This window comes from Malus sylvestris, chromosome 9 (genome assembly GCF_916048215.2).
Source record: "Malus sylvestris chromosome 9, drMalSylv7.2, whole genome shotgun sequence".
NCBI lineage: Eukaryota > Viridiplantae > Streptophyta > Magnoliopsida > Rosales > Rosaceae > Malus > Malus sylvestris.
Genome location: NC_062268.1, coordinates 23,273,621 through 23,290,987, shown reverse-complemented (window position 1 = coordinate 23,290,987; position 17,367 = coordinate 23,273,621). Strand labels below are relative to the sequence as shown.

At 36.8% G+C, this 17,367-nt stretch overlaps 1 protein-coding gene and 1 long non-coding RNA gene across 2 annotated transcripts; both read right to left on the bottom strand.

The window, feature by feature from the left end:
- Positions 1-11,618: 11,618 nt before the first annotated feature.
- LOC126634296 (RHOMBOID-like protein 5) lies at positions 11,619-13,984 on the bottom strand. Its single transcript, XM_050304794.1, has 5 exons — positions 13,565-13,984; positions 12,652-12,812; positions 12,377-12,558; positions 12,041-12,297; positions 11,619-11,928 (listed from the first exon to the last, which is right to left on the bottom strand). Exons 1-5 carry the CDS (start codon positions 13,825-13,827, stop codon positions 11,850-11,852), a joined length of 942 nt encoding a protein of 313 aa, XP_050160751.1. The 5' UTR covers positions 13,828-13,984; the 3' UTR covers positions 11,619-11,849.
- Positions 13,985-14,571: 587 nt separating this feature from the next.
- LOC126634297 (uncharacterized) lies at positions 14,572-16,216 on the bottom strand. The gene is made up of 3 exons (XR_007627274.1): positions 16,032-16,216; positions 15,793-15,865; positions 14,572-14,967 (listed from the first exon to the last, which is right to left on the bottom strand). It is a non-coding gene; the product is annotated as an uncharacterized LOC126634297 (long non-coding RNA).
- Positions 16,217-17,367: the final 1,151 nt, after the last annotated feature.

Sequence of the window (17,367 nt, the reverse complement as noted above, 5' to 3'; positions counted from 1 at the left end):
TTTTGCTTCAAGCAAGTGATCACCATTCCAAGCTCAATTTTGCTTCAAAAGGCTCCAAAATGCATCATCTTACATCCATTGACCTTAAAACCTGAAAACACACAAAAGTGACTTTAAACACTAAAATAACTAAAGAAACACAACGTAAAAGCACGAGAACAAGCCAATTAAGTCGCATAAATATGCTCCTATCACACCTGTAGTCTATGAAGGATGATTTTGTGAAAACATGTTCATTTGAATAACATCTATAGCATGCATTTAACAATTAAAAGGCGGAATCATGCTTGCATGCATTCAAAAACAAAACATTACCCATGAAATTCAAAGCCTAGTAGATTGGTGAACCAAGACTCAACTCAAATCAAAGTGAGTTGAGAAATTTATACCTTTGTAGATTCCTCTTTGCATAAGCAAAGGCTAATCACCCAAAGAGAGGGCCTTCATTCCTTGCTTCTTAGATCCATGGATTTGGATGGAAGAATATGGTTCTCCAAGTTCCCAAAATTGAGAACCTTTAAGTGTCTACACCAAGGTTAGATTGGAGAAGAAATGAGTGACCTTGGAGGAGTGGGATTGCTAGCTAATCCCTCCAAGGGGGCCGGCCTCTTTAGAGAGAAAGGAGAGTTTTGTGTTCTCTCCAATTTCCTAAAAGAAACCCTTTATGAATTTTAGGTTATAAAGTTCTTTATATAATCACTTCTTTAAATGACTTAAGAACCAAAAACCCTAATTCAACACACATGGCCAGCCACATAAGGGATTTGGGCTTTTGGGCCTTTGTGAATCTTTATTCATTAAATTGTCATACAACTTAAGTCAATGGGCTTGACGTTCGAAGCCCATTGGGCCTTAAGGTCCAAAACTATCCCGAGGTCTTTAATGAACTTATTCGTTTGATTAATTAACATATTAATTAATCCTTGCCATAAATAATTAAACCATTTAATTATTCTTACTCATCTCCATTGTTTCTTCAATCTCCACCTTACACGGTGTACGATCCATTAGGTTCCTTTTAGCGAGGCAGTGGGCGATTAAAACTCTTTCAAATCGATTGTGAATTGAAACTTACTTTCAATTCTCCCTTTAGTGTTTATACACGTTTAGGGCTTCCACAAACCAAGAGTGACACCTAGCAGCATATCATGGTTACCCAAGCTAATCAGAAGAGGTAGAGAACCTATTCTGTTTAGGATTACAAATGCAATACAGTCTTTCTCTAATACAATACTCTTGACCACATTGTTTGGATTGATAGTTTATTCATGTCTACTATCCAATGTGATTCGTGTGCTTATATGATTACCTTGAATGTGATTTGGAACGACTTTCCTAAATCTCATTCATACTCTGGCCAGAGATTCTAAACCATATCATAGAGTATTCTCCCCCAAACGGTTTGAATGTTAGAGATCCCTTGTTGCGCATTCACTTGCCTCCATAGCTAAGTGGCTTAACCCCAACTATGCCGTGGACACCCTCCTGATGGAGTGACTTTGACATAATCAAAGATCAAGGACTTAACCACAAGACAACTATGATGCCTTAGGTCAAATGACTACTTTGCATTATCCCAACCATGAGTTCTCATGTGACATGAATATGAGAACTCTTCGTTGATCGTGTTCAGTGAACTCATTCTCTATTGAGCACCTACGTACTTGTCTTGATGTCGCACACACCAATGACTCGAGACTAGTCACTCTCCCTGAGAGAAGGCACAGCACGTACTGATCTTAACGGACTGTCAATGCCCAATTGGCAATCCTATGATCAGGAACGTTTAGGATGTGTCTACGAAAGAATGGTCTCATGAATCTAACTTCTTTAGATTGCATTCTCCCAATCACATATTCCTTGGACTTATCGTTTAAGCATATAACATTTATATGAGACGGCTCAAACAATAATGTTTGCCCTTGATATTAAACTAGATTAGTTTAACATGTGAAATGTTCGTAAAGTATCATCATATGATTGGTTTTAGGGCACATTTCCAACAGTCTAAGTGGTGGATCTTTGTATAACAGTTCCCTGCGAACTTGACCAAACACATAATCTAACCCGCCAAAAACAAATACACCCTCTATTGCTCAATAGTTTTGTGAAAAATCTTGATATTATTTTCACACTCCATGGCCACTTTGTTAAAGTGATCCAATTCCTGGAAAATCTGTGTTAGATCCCCAAAATAGATAGCCAAAGACTGTCCATTATGCCTGAAAGAAAAAATTTGTCCTACATAAGAACATGTGAGAACATTTGAACACATAAGCAAACTAATAACACTTTAAAGTACGCATGCATTAAAAAACAATTATAAAACCCATGACTTTCAAAGCCTAGTCAATGGTGAACCACAAGACTATTTAACAACATTAAACAGAAGAACGGATTTTGAGATTCATTACCTTTGAAGCTCATCTTTGTTTACACAAGGGATTCACCCAAGTTGAGGGCCTTGAAGTCACCTCCTAGCTCCTTAGATCTTCTTTGTGATTTTCTTCATTTTGATACTCCTTTGCTTCTTGAGGATGTGAGGAAAGGATTTCCAAGAACACCAAAGGTTTAATGTCTCTAAGTCTCCACAATAAGGATGAGGTGTATAGATAAACTAGATGACTTAGAGGAAGAAACGATTGCTAGCTATTTTTCCCCTAAGTGGCCGACCTCTTTTGAGTAAAAGGGAGAAAAGGTTTCTCTTCTTTGCCTCAAGCAAACCCTAGTGAGAGAATGGCTATAAAGTTGTCTTTAAATCACCTCACATGTGAGTGGTAAACTTGCAATTAACGAATTAATTAATCTTGACCATTCTCAATTAAACCATTTAATTGATTATCCATCTCATTTATATTTCTTCACTTTCATCCTTACTCGATGTACGATCCATTAGGTTCCAATTAGTGAGGCAATGGGCGATTGTTACTCTTAGCGATCGATTGTGAATTGAAACTACATTTTAATTCTCCCTTTGATGTATATTAGAGTTTACTAATCTTCAGGGCTTCCACAAACCGTGAGTGACACCTAGCAGTATGTCAATCCTACCCAAGCTAAGTAGAAGTGGTTAGAGAACCTATCTAGTTACAATTACAATCTAGTACGGTCCTTCTATAATACAATACTCTTAATCACATTGTTTGAGTGATAGTTTGTTTCATGTCTACCATCCATGTGATACTTCTCTATATGATTCAATTGAATATGATTTGGAACAAACTTCCTAAGTCATATTCGTATGCTTTGGCCAAAGACTCTCGAATCATATCTCAGGGTATTCTCCCTCCACCATAGAAGGTTAGAGATTCCTTGTTATGCATTCATATGCCTACATGGCTAGATAACTTGACCCCAACAATGTCACGGACACTCTCGATGGAATGCCTTTGACATCATCAAGGATCAAGGACCTAACCATTAAACATATATGATACCTCAGGTCAAAGAACTACTTTGCATATTGTAACTTACGAGTTCATACATGACATGCATGTTCAAACTCTCTTTTGATCGTTGTTCAGTGTACTTGATTACCTTTTAAGCATCTATATGTTTGTCTCCGTGTCCAACACTAAATAACTTGAGACTAGTCATACTCACACTTGAGTTAACATAACACATACTAACCTTAGAGGATTGTCAATGCCCAATTGGCAATTCTATGGCTAGGAACATTTTAGGAATGACCATAAGAGAAAGGTCGTTAATCTAACTTACTTAGAAAACTTATCTCTTAAATTAAATACAGTCCTTGGATTCCCTTATTGCCTAAACACATAATACAATAAATAGTGATTAACAATAAGCTTTGCCCTTCATTAAACATATAATAGTTTAACAGAATAAGTATTCCAAAAGCTATTACATCGAATGAATGGCTCTGTGGGCATACTTCCAACAATCTCCCACTTGCACTCAAAGCCACCTTTCCATGTATCTAATAACCATTTTTTCGATATGGTGGTCTGATTTGAGACATTGGCTTCGTCAGTGGATATTAAGGCAACATATCTTCTAATGATATTAAGGCGTTTGTCAAAATGATTATTCTTTTGATGAGCCTTAGGTTCCTTGGCTTGAGCTATTGCCCCACTATTATCACAGTACAAAGTTACTGGTGATGTAATGGTTGGAACCACTCCAAGTTCAATAATGAACTTCTTCATCCAGAACGCTTCTTTGCCGACTTTAAGCAACATATTCAACCTCCGTCGTAGAATTAGCAATTGCATCTTGTTTCTTGCTTTTCCAGCTGACAGTCCCACCATTTAGAGTGAACACATATCCGGAGTTGGAACTTCTATCCTTCCATTCGCAACTCTGTCGCTTCTCCATAAATGAGGAACATGTCCTTAATTCTTTTGAAGTATTTAAAGACTGTCTTGATAGCTGCCCAGTGTTCTGATCCTAGGTTAGATTGATATCGACTAGTAATGCTCGTAGAATATGCGATATCAGGCCTTATGCATATCATGTCATACATAAGACTTCCTATGGTGGAAGCATAAGGAATAGCACTCATCTGCCATATTTCTTTAGGAGTCTTAGGTCCCATGGATTTAGAAAAGTGAATTCCATGTCTCAGAAGAAGAAACCTTTCTTAGACTATTCCATTTGGAACCTATTTAGCACCTTATTTATGTACATAGATTCGGATAATCCAATTAATTTTCTAGATCTATCACGATAGAGCTTGATCCTAAGCATATAAGATGCATCTCCCAAATCTTTCATGTGGAAGGTTTTGGACAACCACAATTTTACATAAGAAAGTACTGCAGTTTCATTCCCGAATAGTACTATGTCATCTACATATAACACTAGGAATACAACTGAATCCCTAACGACATTTTGATAAACACAATTGTCGTCTTCGTTTTGAGGAAAACCAAACGATTTGATTTCAGTGTCAAAACTAATGTTCCAACTCCTGGAGACTTGCTTAAGTCCATAGATGGACCTCTGAAGCTTGCGTACCTTAGTCTTTTTAGACTTGGACATGAAACCTTGGGGTTGAGTCATATAGAGTTCTTCCTCTAGGTACTTGTTCAGAAAGGTCGTCTTCACGTCTATTTGTCATATCTCATAATCATGGTATGCAACTATAGCAAGTAAAATCCGAATGGACTTAATCATGGCTACAGGAGAGAAGGTTTCTTCATAGTCAATCCCTTCTCGTTGCCTGTAACCCTTGGCTACTAGTCTAGCCTGAATCAAATATCCAGGAATTGAAGCTTACTGTAAAAGCACTTTCTATGACAGAAATAGTCCCTTCAAAAGTTCGTGTCATAAGGCTCGCAATGCGCACCCTGTATTTCTTCTTCTAACGTTCATCGTTTCCATAATGAAAGCATGTTCCTTTGGATTTTCCTGCCTTTTTCTTATGCAACCTTTTCCTTATGATTGCATTCTCACTCCCACTGTCCCTTTTGAAACTTTGTTCAAACTCACAACACATGTCAATCATCTCAGTAAAAGTATGATCGAATCTATTCACTTTATAGTTTACTATAAACTTAGTGAAATCATCCGAGAGAGATGCAAGGAAAAAGTCTTGGGCCATTTTCCCATCGATGGAAGTTCCTAAACTCTCAAGATCTTGAAAGGTCTTTTCCATCTTTTGTCCATGTTTCCGGACCGATGTCCCCTTTGCCATTTTGGCATTCAATAAACTGCAAACATTTGAGAATTGTACATTACTAGTCGCAATGTCATGCATCTTATGAAAACTATCAACCATGGCATAAGAAGTGTCCATGTGCTTATGTAGCTTCTTAAGCTCCTTACTAAGTGAAGTGAGGATTAATCATTTGGCTTGTAAGTCATCCTCATAGTGTCTTGCATAATTTTGACACTCCTCCGTTGAAGCTAGTTTCGTAGGAGGTACACGAGGAAGGGATTGCTTAAGCACATACGATATGTCATTCATCTTTAAGACATTCTCAATGTGATGATACCAAGCAAGGAAACGTTGGCCCCTAAGGCCTTTTTTGTCAAGTACAATGGTAGATGTAATTTTAGGCATGTCCTTAACTACATAACATAACAGAAACCATATCAGATTGTTGATTTTAAAACTACTTAATTGGGTCTTAAATCAAACAGTACCACCCACTATTTTTGGAAAATTCCACATCCCTCTAAATGGAATCCAAGAGTTATGTTGAACTCTTAGTGGGGTATGAAAGACTCACCATTACCAAGCCCACCTCAAAATTATATCATTTTGGCTAGCAACAATAATGATGAAAGGATAACTCTTAGCCATTTACAACTTTTGTAATTACCCATCTATTTTGGCCTCTAGAAAAGGATTGCCTCAGAATTATATCATGTTGGCATCACTGCACTTAGTCAAGTCATTCCCACCATGCTAGTTTATGCAGGGGTTCAAGCACAACTTCAGAATTATATCATGTTGGTCACACTCGTTGTCTACACTCTCTTCATTATATGTGTTTATAGACTTCTCCTGGGTGTAAGCACATACTTTGAACTTCCCCATTATAGGGTGAAGCTAGTGTATGAGTCACAAACGATTGGAGCCTACCATAGTGGAATGCCCACAAAGAGATGTTCAAAGCATCTCTTGTTTATCAACTTAATATTCGTTTTGAGTGAGTAGTGTTGGGCTACATCAATTTCATTTAATCTTATTAAAAGAACTTGGGCCTATCACAACCATTGGTCCAAGTTTATATGAATTAGTAGTATATAATACTCCCACTGTGTCGATGAAACAAGCGAGACTATATGGAACTACTAACGAATGCATAGCATCTTCATATGGACTATATAGTCATCTTAGGTCTTAGGATGATTATGAACCGTTTGATTTGATCCAACACAAGCTTTGTGTTGGACCTTGGGTCTAAGGTAGGTGGTTGTTGATTTTAGTTACGCGTTTAATCTAATTAAACCGTTATTTCCTATTAGAGGTTGGACCCAACTATTCCAATTTGCATGCAAATAAACAAAAAGGAATACTCAAAGTAAAGAGAAGGGCTTATGCCCTTTTACAACACATTTGAACTAATTAAATTACATTCAAATCTAAACCACTTAACCCAAACATTCATAATGTAAAGCGGCCAATCACATAGCTCAATTATCGAGGCCTTTGGTTCATAATCACCATTTTCTTAATCAATCACATTAACTAAGAAAGCAACTTAAACAATTGGTTTTCGGATTCATAGAATTGATTTAAATGGAACTAAACGAAATGAAAAACCAATTCTCATTTAAAGAAACAAAACCATTTTGTTCTCATCATAAATTGGACCGAAAATGCAATGACCACAACTATTAGGCCATAATGCTCAAAAACATAAACTATTGGGGTCATAAACTATTGGGGTCACTTTGTAAAAACACAAGAGTCTAAAACTTCATGTAATTACAACTAGAACCCAAAAAATTTCAACAATTATAAAAACTTCATTAAAGGAGGAAAACAATTTGTCCTTTCAACAATTGTAAAAAACGTAAACTTTTGGGTCAAAGTGCAAACACACAAAAGTTTCAAAACTTTATGTAATTGCATTAAAGCCTCAAAAGTACCCCCATTATGGGGTGGCCGATTTTGGTAGTTGAGTGATGGGTTGGTTTTGTTGAAAATTCAAAATTTCATAAAGTGTGTTGAAAAAGTGAAAGGTATGGGTTAATAGTTGATTGGCATGGTTGAAAAGTTTGATTGGTATGGGTTGTAAGATGTAGGTTTTTCAAACAATAAAGACACAAATCATCCATCACCAATCAATAACAAACCAAAACTTTATGACAAACAGCAAACAAATTAAATCAAAACACTAAACCTTTTTGTTCTTGGTAAGAACATTAAGAATTTTGAAGAACACACATGAAAACTCATAAGAGCTTCATGAATGTTTTCACTCAACAAAACTCAAATTTTCACTACACAAAAGAGGGTTAACATCCTAGGGTACTTAGGGGTTCCTAATGTCACTTTAAAACACTTTTAACAAGACAAACATGAACCCAAAAATCCACCCTTTGGATTTGGACGAATTTCCCCACATACATGGCACCAAATTATAGTTCCAAGATCCATGCTTAAATGAACTACATCTACAACATTTGAGATGCTAAATTTTCAAGCAAAATTTATATTCAAAAAGTAAGAACAAAGCTTGTAACATTTACAACATTTAAATCATAAACCATCAAAAACACAAAACCCAAAAGGATTCACCATACACTAGGCCTAGGCTCTAATACCAAATGAAGGAAAAAATTTGTCCTAGCTAAGAACATGTGAGAATATTTGAACACATAAGCAAACTAATAACACTTTAAAGTAGGCATGCATTAAAAAACAATTCTAAAACCCATGACTTTCAAAGCCTAGTAAATGGTGAACCACAAGACTCTTTAACAACATTAAAGAGAAGAAAGGATTTTGAGATTCATTAACCTTGAAGCTCATCCTTGTTTACACAAGGGATTCAACCAAGCGGAGGGCCTTCAAGTCACCTCCTAGCTCCTTAGATCTTCCTTGTGGTTTTCTTCCTTTTGATACTCCTTTGCTCCTTGAGGATGTGAGGAAAGGATCTCTAAGAACACCAAAGGTTTAGTGTCTCTAAGTCTCCACACCAAGGACGAGGTGTGAAGATGAAATAGATGACTTAGAGGAAGAAAAGATTTTTAGCTATTTTAACCCTAAGTGGCCGGCCTCTTTTGAGTAAAAGGGAGAAAAGTTTTCTCTTCTTTGCCTCAAGAAAACCCTAGTGAGAGAATGGCTATAAAGTTGCCTTTATACCACCTCACATGTGAGTGGCAAATTTGCAATTAACCCAAGTTTGCTACCACTCACCCTTGGCCGGTTTTGACTTTGTTTATTGGGCTAATTGCCCAATTTGTTTTAGTTGTCATACAACTTAAACATAATGGGCCTTGTGGACCAAAACCCATTTAGGCCCTGAGACCCGAAACTAACTTAAAAGCCCAATACGAACCTTTCGTATAATTAATTAACTAATTAATTAATCTTAACCATTCTCAATTAAGCCGTTTTATTGCTTATCCATCTCATTTATATTTCTTCACTTTCATCCTTACTCGGTGTACGATCCATTAGGTTCCAATTAGCAAGGCAATGGGCAATTGTTACTCTTAACAATCGATTGTGAATTGAAACTACATTTCAATTCTCCCTTTGATGTATATTAGTGTTTCCTAATCTTCAGGGCTTCCACAAACCGTGAGTGACACCTAGCAGTAAGTCATGGCTACCCAAGCTAAGTAGAAATGGCTGGAGAACCTATCTAGTTACAATTACAATGCAATACGGTCATTCTCTAATACAATACTCTTAATCACATTGTTTGAGTGATAGTTTGTTTCATATCTACTATCCAATGTGATACTTCTCTATATGATTCAATTGAATATGATTTGGAACAAACTTCCTAAGTCATATTCGTACGCTTTGGCCAAAGACTCCCGAATCATATCTCAAAGTATTCTCCCTCCGCCAGGGAAGGTTAGAGATCCCTTGTTGTGCCTTCATATGCCTACATGACTAGATAGCTTGCCAACAATGTCATCAACACTCTCGATGGAATGCCTTTGACATCATCAAAGATCAAAGACCTAACCATTAAACATCTATGATGCCTCAGGTCAAAGAACTACTTTACATATTGCAACTTACGAGTTCTTACATGACCTGTATGTTCGTACTCTCTTTTGATTGTTGTTCAGTGTACTCGATTACCTTTTGAGCACCTATGTGTTTGTCTCAGTGTCCAACACTAAATGACTTGACTAGTCATACTCACGCTTGAGTTAACATAACACATACTAACCTTAGCAGATTGTCAATGCCCAATTGGCATATCTATGGCTAGGAATGTTTTAGGAATTAACATAAGAGAAGGGTCTCGTTAATCTAACTTACTTAGATCACTTTTCTCTTAGATTAAATACATTCATTGGATTCCCTTATTGCTTAAACACATAATACAATAAATAGTGATTGACAATAAGCTTTGCGCTTCATTAAACATATAATAGTTTTATACAATAAGTATATCAAAAGCTATTACATCAAATGAGTGGCTTTGTGGGCATGCTTCCAACACTGCCAAAGACGTGATGCTTTTTGGTACAGGGAATAAATTCTAGCCTCATCGTTCTCGTCAAAATAGGCAGTCTTCAGAGAATCCGAAATTTCTTTCAAAGTTGATAGCCAAATGTACCGTTTCATAATCTCTAGCTTCATTGCCAACAAGAGCCAACTCTTAATTCTCTGATCTTCAGAGAACCAATCATCATATTTGGGATCATTCTCGTCAGGTGCCTTGATGGACCCACGAAGATATCCCATCTTCTTCCTTCCAACAATATGAATTTGGATGAGAGGAGCCCATAGATTATAGTTCTTCCCATCCAAAACCATTCCAATGTTGAAATTGGAATTATCGGATTGTACAACAACCGAAGCAGTAATGGGAATCACATTGCTATCCTCGGTAGACATCTTTCACGACAAATGACAATATGTGCCGCGACAAAGGCAAGGGTTCGAAGTTTTCTTTCCCTTTTTTTTACGACCTGGCTCTAGTGCCAAGAAGAGAATGCTTTGAATGTGTATTGTATTCTTCTCATTCTGAGGTATATATAATCATGTACAATCCTACTGTAATAAGGAAAGAATAATTACAAACAATATCTCCTAAACTAGGAATCCCAAGATTATAGGAATTCCGGAATAAAAGGAAATCTATACAGAGTCAACAGTTATTACTGGTTTTGTGCCTTCATTGTCTTAGTCAATGCAAATCGTCATTTTTGCTCTGTTGTTCCCTCTTTTTCGCTCTCATAATCTTTCACTATACGTAAAGGCTTATCTCCAAGTAGATGTGTTGGTGCCTCGAGCATTAGGCCTTTTCGATTTTTCCCAGTTTCTGAAAACTAAAACTGAGAAGCATGTCAAGAAGTGGTTTCGAATTTGATTAGTAAGGCCAAGCAATAACGCCCCCTTTCGTCTCCCATTCTCTTAGTTAGAAAAGGATGGAATTTGGAAAATGTGTATTATTATAAAGAGTTAGGGAATTCATTCAGCTTACAATATATTTTCGAAAGTTGGAATACATTTAAACTTTACCCCCACCTAGCATTATTTCTACAGTTTGTACCTCTCTATGTCCTTCGCCTTTTGTCATTTTAAATCTTTCGTCTGTCAAGATTTTAAATTGATGAAAGCTGCATACTTGTTTGTGATTTTTTTTTTTCCCTTCAGATTGGTTGCAGGCAGCCGACCCAACTTAGTCAACCGACCCCACTTAATGGGAAAATGTTTTGTTGTTCTTCCGGATGGTTGCAGGATTGCTCGATATTTTGTATGTGTATGGCAATGTTGCAACCATTGTTTGGTTGCGCATACTTGGTAAATACGCACCCTGAGATTCGCCAAGGGTATGCATTAATCTTCTACTAAAAAGTACGCATATTTGCAAGTGCAGGCATGATGACTTTTATTTTGTAGCCTAGGTTTTCTAATCGAACTTCTGAAGTTGTTATTCCGAAAGATGCAGAAAAATTCTGAAACTGAGATTATGGCCAAGAAATTGTTTCCGAGTGCTACGAAATCTGAAATACTTATCTGATCATAGTACAGAAAATACTCATATCTCTTACATCCCCGCAATCATCTCTCTCATATAAATATGCTCTGAACATTGGCAGTACATCGATGATACATATGCATGCGTTACGCTAGAACAGTTTATGGTGTCATACTTCTAATTCTTGAAAAAACATGAAGTTGAACCGCCACGAAAGTATAGTTTGTCCATTAATTACTCAAAACTTACACAAGCTCAATATTTGTTTATACTATCAGGCAGATGTTGTTTAATTTCCTTTATATTAAATAGCTTACCGAAGGCAGTTGCATACCTGCAAATTTTAAAATAAAACATAAATTTGTTAGATAATCGATATATATAGTTTATGTTTTTTTGCATTCTTGAATAGTTTGTCCAAAGAGAGAAAGAAATTAACCACTTACAGAATAATGCACGCCACCAAACCAATGAACCCCAGAAAATATTGACAGAAATTGTGCCTTGCTGTACTTTTGACTTGATGGTAGGTTGGCATGTACTTGCTGCTTACATATCCAAACTGAGGCTTAACAAAAAACACAAAACCAAGGAAAAATCCAGCGACGAATCCTCCTACATGAGCTGAATGGTCCATATGAAGTAGAAATCCAATGGCCAAGTTCAGGGCAGCATTTAGGATGATTATCATGATCGACGAGCACTGAATTGTAGTAAGAACCTCGATTTAGCTGTTATGAAAAATTAAAAACGAGGGAACAGGACGTGAAAATAGACGTTACCTTATCGTCATACACTGTCCAGTTTGTGATCAGCTCAGAAAGTGAGGCTCCCAACAATCCAAAAATTGCCCCAGATGCGCCAACTGATATAGTCTTGCTTGACTTTCCGTGTTTAATAATATTAAGGCAAGACCCTAAACTTCCCCCTAACCCAGAAAGCACATACACAAATCCGAATCTGTCTGCAAATCCAGTGTTAAGCAACAGTTATTAGATACCATTGATCATGAAAAACACTTGTTACTTAAAATGAAATCTTAATCCAAAGCTCTTACGAAATCCAAAGTCCTGCTCAAGCCGGAGCCCTACGAAATCAAGGCTGATCATGTTGGCGAATAGATGAATCAGCCCGCCATGTAGCCACGTTGCAGAAAACAGGCGCCATGCTTCACCATTCAGCACTAGTTTTGTATCAAGGCCTCCTAGTCTTTGGAGGCTGCAAATAGTGGCAATTAGATTACGTTTTAGATGTAGGCAACTGTTCTCTGCATTTCCTCTCTAGATTATGGCCCTTTATTCCCTTATACTTTGTTCAATCCAATGCCTAAAAAAGGTGTGCATAAATCATTTCCCTTTGATATATTCAACGTAGCCAGTAATTGGAGAAAGCTTTAACCCGAATAACTTTTCCATTCTTTGCCACCCTAGAAAGTTATGATGAAGTTGGTTTTAAGGAGCAACTGCTAAACAGAATACCAAAAATTCAGTTTGAAATGTCGAAATTTCGTTTTTGTTTCAAATTCTAAAAGATTGTAGAGAGAAAGTACAAGTAAACACAGAACACAACAGATTAAACCGACCTCAGCCGAGATTGATTGAAATTCCACCTATAACTACCATCAAATCTTTATTTACGATAATTACATAGGTAAAATCAACCCTACATTATGCAGTGGTTCTCCTTCCATGCCACTTTCAGTTGTAAAAACTTCAATTTTAGGTCATTAAAATTTAATTCATATTCGTAATCGAAATTCTCAGGTTAATTGGTTCATTGGCAAACTCTAACCTCTCCCTTCCCTTTCCAAAAAGAAAACGAGAAAAAGAAAGAACCAAAGAAATATAAAATTAATAGTAAAACTGGATTAGAAATCTCAATTGTGAAAAGCATTGATCAAACAATCTTTTTAATCCCAGTAATTAGAGATAAATAATAAGTAAAACAGAAATATATATGATCGAGCTTACGTTTCAGGGGTAGGACCGATCATGCGGTTATCATGCCAGGGTTGGAAGGAGAACCTATCCAAGTAATGCCCTCCCATACACTGATCCTTTGATATTTTAGATGGGCAGTTGTTCTCATACATTGTCCATATGAACACCCCGATATTCACAATGAATATAAGCGGCACCAGCCACGGAGAGTACCGCCTTGGTGGTGCCATCATTGGTGGCGGCGCGTAAAAGGCTGGTGGAGGTGGAGGATAGTATGGCGGTGGCGGATACATTTTTGTTTTTGTTTTTTTTGTTTTTTGTTTTTTGTTTTTCGGTTTTCAAAGATGTGTTATCAAATTCGGTATATGTGTGCTGTCGTGCTGGGGCGGAAGAGGTACACTGCACCGCAGCGTTGGCGTGGGTGGCAGATGCAAATGTGCACCACGGTTGTAGGGTTGAGGGAGAAGAGAGAGATATAGCTATGTATTTGGGGGCAAGGAACGAGTCTTTGTTGTGTAGGTAGTTAATTTAGGCATGCTTTTCGCGATAATAGATGTGTGATTGTGTTGGTAGTTAATTTAGGTATATGTTGGTAGTTAATTTGGTACTTAATGGTCCTTTTTCATTCATGAGAACACAAAAAGGAAAAAATTAAAATAAAATAAAAAAATTGTTATGAATGTACTTCTAGCAGATGTATGATTGTGTAAATTATTAGTAGATTGTATTTAGGATACTAGAAGAACTTTTCCCTTTAGGATTGTATTACTTGTAAGGCAAGGAATCTTTGTTGGTTTACTACAAATAAGACCACAAGAACTAGAGAATAACACATAGAAATTCTCAACCCTATCCTCCATCTCTCTTTCATAACATATTATCACCATGCTATTGACGCTGCGCAACAGAGAATTTGTTCATCTTCAATCATGGGAGTATTATTGGCAAAAAAAAAATATAAATAAATCAGGGGAATATTGCGTTTCAATTACTCTTATCTGATTAACTTTTGATTTTATTGAATTCATATACTTTTGTTGATTCAATCTATTTTTTTATGTTGAAACGAGATACAACATGCCTTGAATATGGAATCCGAAGGAGGAACTCCTACAAATCCGTTCACAATATTCATCACTCAATCTAAGTTCTTCTAAAACAACGGTTTTTACCTTAATATTTTTTCAGCCCTTATTGCATGGACCTTCACTGTCACACCCCAAAACTCGAGGTGTGAGATTAAGAGACACTAACCCATTGTGGCCTACGTCTTCTTAATTTACAATGCAGCAAAATGATCATTTACAGACTAAAGAGACTAACTATACATAATACATTGGCAGCTCACCCAAAAGATATACGTCTACACTCCCTTTCACTAATCCACAAAATAGAACTGCAACTCAAAATTCAGCTAGTCAACCTTACACCGCCTGAAAATACATGTTAGAAAAACAGATGAGCATAAAATGCCCAGTAGGGGTTTTTTTATAAGACCTCATTTAAATTCTTGGTGCATGCCGAAAAATGATTAGAGCAATTCAAAAACATTCACATCCAATAGTAAGTAATTTAACAACAGAAATATGCTCTAAAGATGATTGGAAATAAACATACTCTAGGAAAACCAAAGTTTCAGAGCACTACTAGCTTTGATAACAACACGGTACACAACACATAATTCAAAATCATTTCTTTTGTTCTGAGAACAACGGAGCCATTATCGTTTAAAGAAAAATAGCACAACTAATCACAAACATTTTCTTTTATCCCAAACAAGTGACTAGCAGATTGGAAAGAACCGTAACATACCTGACCAATATACATATCACACATATTTATCACATTGATAACTCATTCTTGCAACCCACATGGAGCTTTCCCTAGGAACATTTAGTCATTGTGTCCCATTCATACATTTCTCAACATTCTTAATTGCACAGGTATTATACTACTTTCCATCTACTTTCACAATTAAACAATCATGTCAACAAGCTTCAAAATCTCATAATGAGTAGAATAAAGGTATGTACGTCAAAAACAAAATCTTGAATAACCTTTCCAATTACTTTGAACTCACCAAAGTTGTAGAAAGAAAATTAAAATCATTAGAATCCAACCATAGAGAAACATTTGCTTCACTTCTTTCACATAATAAAAACGGAAAAACATTTGAAGTAAGGTGAAAATAGAGCTCAAATGCCAACTTTGTTTGGTAAAACGAAAAATCTAAATTTTTTTATGGTTAAAACCCCTACCTCAACCCAATTTGTTGATGTTCAACTCCCACTGTGACTTGCTCCATAGTCACCTTGTCCTTTTCTTCCTTATCTATAAGTAAGAAAAATCATCACACACTGCTTGTACAACTACCAAACAACATACCCTAATTCAAGGTTAATTGGGGACTTTAATCAAGCACTTGGTGCCCACCCAATCTAATTCATGGGTTATCAAACTAAACAACAATCAAATTTCAAATGTAACAAATAGATACCTCTAGTGTAGACGAAGGAAAGAATTTGACTTGTCCTAATCAACACAAGCAAATTCAACTGGATATTGAATTATTCTTCCTCGAAAATCTGGCAGCCAAAATAACTAAAAAGGTGAAATTACCCTCTCACTCTCGGCTAGAGAAGAGAGCAGCAAGAAAGAGGGTTTCTAGAACATACCCATTCCCTTTTCTCTTTACTTATTAAAGTGAGAATCCCTCTTTTGTTTTTTTTTTTTAATTTATTCTTTTCTTTTCTAACCAAAGGTTGATCTAAAAAATAAAGGATCTTTTTAATGGGCAAAGACCAATTGATCCAAACCTCAAACAAGGCAAATTAAGTTTACTAACAATGGCCACAAGTAATTCACTCTTAATCAACCACTTAAATTTTTCGGATATTACATTCACCAAATGCATAACCCAACTTTATGTTTTACAAATTATAGATTCTACATATATTGTGTATGCATTATAATTCAAAATATTACTATATTATGTAAACTGAATGTGTGTGAATAAGCAAATAAAAAGAAAGAAAAATTTTGAAACCCTAGCTTGCACTAAAGCCACGACTTGAGGCCGCGCTAGCGTTGGAGCCACGGCTTGAAACTGTGCTCACGCCAAGCCAAGCTGCCAAGCTAAGCCACTGCATAAATTACAAAATAACACATGGCTTCGATGCTATCACCCCCCTTGTAGGTCTCACTACTAAACTCCTTGTACTAGAGTCATGTTAAGCTAAAGTTACGCTAAGCCACAAGCCCAAGGTTGGCTTTCTGCAATTAGAAGGCTCATGATGGCCTGCACGTTGCCTTCATCGTAGGGCATCATCCTTGACGACACCAACTCAACAAACCAAAGCTTGGCCTCTGCCTTTGGGGATGATTCCCATAGACAAATCGTGGACTATGGCCACTGCCCACCCACGACGAGATACCTCTGTTGTGCTTGGCCTTAAGCTACAGACTCGGCCTTGCAAGCATAGACACCTTTGGATGGCTCTGTTAGTTTTCCAGCACACCCAAAACTCAGATTGGTTCTGGAATGTCCACTTGGACTCCGACCCGGAATGTCCACTTGGACTCCGACCTGGAATGTCCATTTGGACTTCGAATCGAGCTGTGCTGGACGACACCTGGAAGGTAACAAAGCCATATAGTGTAGTGTAGTGGAAAATGTGAATAAATAGAAGCCTAAAAGTGCCTAAATAAAAGAGTGCGTTGGTGAACGGGAATGAACCCATTTCACACGTGATTTTAGAGCATAAGTAAAGTACAGTAAAGTAGGATGAGAATTATACCATTGAAGGTAATCTCCAATACCAATATTTGCCAAG

Excerpts from the sequence above, each read along its gene's own strand:
- LOC126634296 (XM_050304794.1), bottom strand. The coding sequence starts at position 13,827 with ATGTATCCGCCACCGCCATACTATCCTCCACCTCCACCAGCCTTTTAC. Across the intron at positions 12,813-13,564 it reads ATCGGTCCTACCCCTGAAAC|CCTCCAAAGACTAGGAGGCC; the intron begins GTAAGCTCGATC and ends CACTATTTGCAG. Across the intron at positions 11,929-12,040 it reads TTGGTGGCGTGCATTATTCT|GTATGCAACTGCCTTCGGTA; the intron begins GTAAGTGGTTAA and ends TAAAATTTGCAG.